Source organism: Myxocyprinus asiaticus, chromosome 45 (assembly GCF_019703515.2).
Source record: "Myxocyprinus asiaticus isolate MX2 ecotype Aquarium Trade chromosome 45, UBuf_Myxa_2, whole genome shotgun sequence".
Taxonomy (NCBI): domain Eukaryota; kingdom Metazoa; phylum Chordata; class Actinopteri; order Cypriniformes; family Catostomidae; genus Myxocyprinus; species Myxocyprinus asiaticus.
Window position 1 is genome coordinate 3,432,669 of NC_059388.1, and position 6,000 is coordinate 3,438,668.

The window sequence follows — 6,000 nt, forward strand, 5'->3', positions numbered from 1 at the left end:
TTGCTACTGAATTGAATAAATGTTATGCTCTTTTCAATAACAGACATTTAGATAAGCACTGGACTCCTATAGAGCATCCTGACTTTTCTTCTATAATCATCAAGAAACAAATTGTGGTAAAGGTTTTATCTCAAGTCAAACCTTGAAAGACACCGGGGCCTGATGTAATAAAGGGCAAAGTACTGAGGGAATGTGCAACTCAGCTGAAGGGGGTGCTGACACAACTTCTTCAGCTGTCTCTAGACTGTAATGTTGTACCCCAGGCCTGGAAGGAAAGTACCATTATTCCCCTGCCAAAAAAGGCACCTGCTAAGGAGCTTGAGGACTACAGACCGGTGGCTCTAACATCTGTGCTTTGCAAGTGCATGGAGAGAGTGGTTTGTCAGCAAGTCTCCAAGGCAATTAATTACTGGCAGACTTGATCCACAACAATTTGCTTACAGGGTGGGGCGCAGAGTCGAAGATGCTACCCTCACCCTGCTGAATCAGTCCACAAAGCATTTGGATTTAGTAAATTCCTATGTTAGGATTTTATTTATTGACTTCTCTGCTTTTAACACAGTGTGTATAAATACACTTTTGAGATATTTGGAGGGGCTACAAGTGCACCAAACCCTGATTTTGTGGAATAAAAGTTTTCTACAGGACCGCCCACAACGTGCTGGTAAACGGATGCAGGTCAGAGAATGTGGTTTTAAATACTGGTCTCCCACAGGGATGTGTCTTATCTCCAGTTCTTTTCTCAATTTATACAAACAAATAATAAAAGTAATAAAGATAATCTGACCCTCATAAAATATGCAGACAACATGGCACTAGTGGGATATGTGAAGGACACTCAAACACTGGACAGTTATTTTACTTTTGTTAATTTTCTCACAGCCTGGACAGAGGATAGTTCCTTGGAACTCAATATTAGCAAAACCAAGGAAATGTGCTGTGGTGCCTACAAGGCACACATACTTGTTAAGCCTTTGTTACTTAACGGAGATGAAGTAGAGCAGATGGGATCCTTTAAATATCTTGGAACAGAGATTGACTCCAATTTTACCTTTGATAAACACTCAGACAGTATTTTTAAAAAGGCTTACCAACGCTTAAGTTTACTGAGAAAATTGAGATGCTTTAATGTTGAAAAGGACATTTTAGGAGAAATCACTGATTGAATCTGTACTCACTTTTAACATTGTATCTTGGTTTAACTCTTTAACTGTCAAAAACAAGAACAAACTGTCAAGAATTATAAAGCTAGCTGGTAAAATTATTGGAAAGCAACAAATACCACTCTCTGATCTTTACATTGTGGCAGTCTAAAGGAAAGCTTCTGCTATTACGTTGGACATTTTCCAACCCCTTCATGATTTGTTTCATGTACTTCCATCCGGCAGTTGATATAAGGTACCTCTAATGAAAAAGGCTAAATATAAGAAGACTTTTATCCCTACTGCAATTTAAATTTTAAATAGGATCTTAAGATAAATGTAATTTATCCTACAAGAGTTGTTTTTTTATTTTTATTTATATTATTGTTGTTTGTCTTGTTTGTTGTATTGTTTGTTTGAGCCTCTGTCTAAAGACAATTTTCTACCCCTCCCCCCATCCTCTTTGCAACCTGAACTTCATCAGAATGTCAAATCGTCACCTGTAGTAAAAAAAAAAAAAAAAGAAAAGAAACGATGCAGTGCAACAAATGAAACAGAACGCATGGTTTCTCCAGTTCTTTTTAACTGTCTGAAAAGTGGAGTGATCCTGCATGAGATACCGATAAAACAGTGAGGCAACCAGCGCAGCAATCAAAGCCATCCGTACAACACGTTTACATAGAAAAACAACTGAAAAACTGCGCAGAAAGATGCACACAAAAACACAATCAGTCTGAACAGCCCCTAACTCATCTGTGAGCGAGAGTGTGAAACAAGTTAAAAACATTTTTAATAATATATATTTAGTAAATGTAGCCTATAGACATATACAGTGGGCCTAAAATATGTGGACACCTGAACGCCACACCAATATTTGCTTCTTAAACATTTAATTTCAAAACCATGGCCATTAATTGGGGGTCCTCTGTTTACTACAACAGCTTCCACCTTTTCTGGGAAAACATTCCACTACATTTTGGAACATGGCTGTGGGGATTTGCCCCCATTGAGACACAAGAGTATCAGTGAGGACAGGTACTGTTGTTGGGTGATGGGGCCTGGCTTGCCCTCATTGTTCCAGTTCATCAGTGGGGTTCAGGTCTGGGTCTTCAGCGGGCTACTGAAGTTCTTCCACTCCACACTCCATAAACTGGTGATTTTACTGGTGGCATCCTCTGACAGTGCCTCACTGAATGTGACTAAGCTCTTTGACACGCTAAATTCTACTAAAAATGTTTAAGAGATTGTATGGCTGTATGCTTGATTTTATGCACCTGGTGTATTTGAAATAGTCAAAACCATTCATTAGAAGAGAGTGTCCACTTTGACCATAGTGTGTGTGTGTGTGTGTGTGTGTGTGTGTACACTGCCTGGCCAAAAGAAAAGTTGCATACTCTTAATATTTCGTTGGACCACCTTTAGCTTTGATTACGGCACACATTTGCCATGGCATTGTTTTGACAACCTTATGCAACGTCACAACATTTATTTTCATCCAGAGTTTTAATTAATTTTTGGCCGAGATCTTGTATTGATGACGGGTGAGTTGAACCACTCCGTAAAGTCTCCTCCAGCACATCCCAAAGACTTTTAATGGGGTTATTGTCAGGACCCTGTGGTGGCCAATTCATATGTGAAAATGATTCCTCATGCTCCCTGAACCACTTTTTTGGCATTGTCGTCCTGGAACATGCTCGTGCCATCAGGGAAGAAAAAAACCATTGATGGGATAACTTTGTCATTCAGTACATTCAGTAGTCAGCTGACATCATTTTATTGGCACATAACATTGCTGAGCCTAGACCTGACCAATTGAATCAACCCCAGATCAAAACACTGCCTCCAGAGACTTATACAGTTGATACTATGCATGACAGGCGCATTGCTTCATGCGCTTCCCTTACCCTGACACACCCATCGCTTTGGAATAGGGTAAATCTGGACTCATCAGACTACATGACCTTTTTCCATTGCTCCATAGTCCAATCTTTATGCTCTCTAGCAAATTGAAGTAGTTTTTTCTGATTAGCCTCACTAACAAGTGGTTTCTTGTGGCCACACAGCTGTTTAGTCCCAATCCTATAAGTTCTTGTTGCATTATGCGTGTGGAAATACTCTTACATTCACTATTAAACATGAGTTCTACTGTTGATTTTTTTACAATGTGACTTCACCAAACTTTTTAGTGATCTCCGATCACGATCATTTAAGATTTTTTTTCCGACCACATTTCTTCCGCAAAGCTGACGGTTCTCCACTATACTTCCAGGTTTTAATAATGCGTTGGACAGTTTTTAACCCAATTCCAGTGATCTCCTTAGTTGTTTTCTTTGCTTTATGGAGGCCAATAATTTGCACCTTCTGAAATTATGGGATACGTCTTCCGACATGATTGTTTAAGAAATTAGAAGCTACACACTGTATCAGTTAGGGTTAAAAGAATTGTTGCCAGCTGAAACATATTAATCACTGCAATAATGATTCAATCATAGGCTCTTAAGTATCTGCTTATTTAAATCCAAATGGTGACTTTGTTTTTTTTTTTTTTTGGCCAGGCAGTTTATATACAGACCTGAATCCTGCTCGAACCCCAGTGGTTTGTCAGGTCCTGTTGGGCTCCGGTCAGGTAGCAAACTTCTAACAACCATTGAAGAATTGAGCAGATGGAATCAAAACTGGGAGAAAGCGGCAAGGCGCCAGACAGCAAAACTAGATCTTATTGTCAAAGATACGAATATGCTTTCAACCCATATGCTGTCTACACTGCAAGCATGTGATGTTGACATTTGGCATCCATATATCACAAAGAAAAATGTCTGATTGGTGAACATGACCCTAAACCAGCCTAATTATTCCGGGCTTTCTTAAAACCCAATAGTGGTCTAGTCATTCAGATAACCCACCAACTAGTTGATTTTAAAATACAAATCCCATTTTTTATTTTTTTTTACTCTCTTTTCTCCACAGGGCCTGATGATTTTGCTCCAGAACCTACCCACAATGCACTGGGGCAATGAAGAAGTGAGTGTTCTACTGGCTGAAGCGTACAGGCTTAAGTTTGCCTTTGCCGACGCTCCCAACCATTACAAAAGATGAGGCTCCGCCCTTCGCAACTACTTATTATGACCACCCCAGCCAGCCTTGGTGGCGCCACTGGTTACGTGATAATATTAAACAAGTACCATGATATTTTTTAAGGGGATGGAACTGTGTACATTGGTCCACAACTGTTCCTGAAAATATTCTGCAACACTCCAAATGCCAGGAGTCACTGGACGTCAAATTCTTGTGCTCTTTAAATACACTATTCTGTGTATATGGTTTTCTTCAATTTAATTCCAACCCTCTTTTAAAAACGTTTCCAAGAAAGAGTATTTCACGCACTGAATCTGCAGATAAATTCATTTAAACAGACAGGTGACCCATCAACACTGAGCAGTTGCCACAGCAACAACAGGATGGACACTGTCCCAATTGATTCAAGGCAATAATCAAACATTACTGAGACAAGATGGTTTATAAACTCTCGCAGTAGGACCTTTTGGCTAAAACGTCTTCGAACACTTATTTTAACCTTGGTCTACCTCAGGAATTAGCTAGTAGTCATAGGATGATGATTTTGTCTCTGTATTAGAACAATGTCCATGATGGAATTTGGAATGGAGTCAATAAAATCAGCATTACTGTGGCGGCTGGAGTTTTGTGAGTTGAGGAGAATGTAAACTGAAGAGCTGATTAAATTTCTGCTTTCTCAGTTGCTCACAGGACTGTCAGTTTCATGTCCAATTTTGATACTGATTTAATAATCCATACTGACTGTATGATGTTGTCATTAATAGACATGCTTGGGGATATCAACTACAGATTTTTGACATTTTCTCAGCATTTGAACTGTGCGCTGTTTCAATCATGTCATCGAGCTTTTAAATGCGTGTGCCAGTTCTTATAACTAAATATAAGTGAAACTGCTCTTGATTAGAGTCTAATTTCCCCCTTCTGTACAAGATATATTATATGAATCAGTTTTTTTTATCCTACTTTTTTTTTCCTTTTATATACTGTTTACATGAGCCAGTTAAGTTGTGCCTAACTCTACAGATCAATGACATCACAGATATTTATTTTACTTTTTTGATAATTAAGGAACATTTGCCATCACTCCCATTGTGTTTTACATAAACAGTTCTGCAGCTATACTGGTCACCATTAGCTTTCTGATGGATGGTATAAAATGTACTGTAACTGACGCTCAGTGCCTGGACACATGGGCGTTACAGTACAAGTGACTTGGTTTTTTGACTTCAACCTACAGAAATGTCTGGATGGATTTGAAAAGAACTACTGAGTGAAATGTTCTTAAATGTTCTTGAATTAAATAGCTGTGCACAAAATTATGTTTTCAAAGATGTGTAAATACAAAAAAAAAAAAAAAAAAAAACAATGTAAATAAATACGATATATATATAATTATCATGTGTTGGCTAATTTTGTTAACCCTTCAGATTTTTGAGAACATTCCTAACAACCATTCTGTTGTGAACATTGACATAGGCTTGTTTTACATGCTGAACAAGCTTTTATAGTACCATTTCATCTTGAAATATGTGGTAATGCTATTATTTTACTGCAGTAAACAGTAATTCTTGATTTTGAGTGAAAACAAATGATAATTGGAATACTTTCCCATTGTATCTGTTTAAATCAAATACAGAATCATGATTTATATTCTATAATTTTTATTTTTGCAATATAAATATTCAGCCGGCGAATGAAAAATGAAAAAATCCCATAGACTTTCATTGAAAGGGTCCCTAAACATATCTTGAAATCAGGATATCATTGAGACTTGGGGATGGTC

The 6,000-nt window shown here is 38.0% G+C and overlaps 1 protein-coding gene across 3 annotated transcripts in view; it reads left to right on the forward strand.

Moving 5' to 3' along the window:
- The window catches only part of LOC127435325 (TBC1 domain family member 22A-like), a 239,438-nt gene extending 233,826 nt beyond the window's left edge, over positions 1 to 5,612 (forward strand). For all 3 annotated transcript variants that reach the window (XM_051688729.1, XM_051688731.1, XM_051688730.1), the window contains one exon: positions 4,110 to 5,612. In XM_051688729.1, the coding sequence (XP_051544689.1) occupies positions 4,110 to 4,238 (129 nt within the window). In that variant the 3' untranslated portion in view covers positions 4,239 to 5,612. The remainder of the gene's footprint in view (positions 1 to 4,109) is intronic.
- Positions 5,613 to 6,000: the final 388 nt, after the last annotated feature.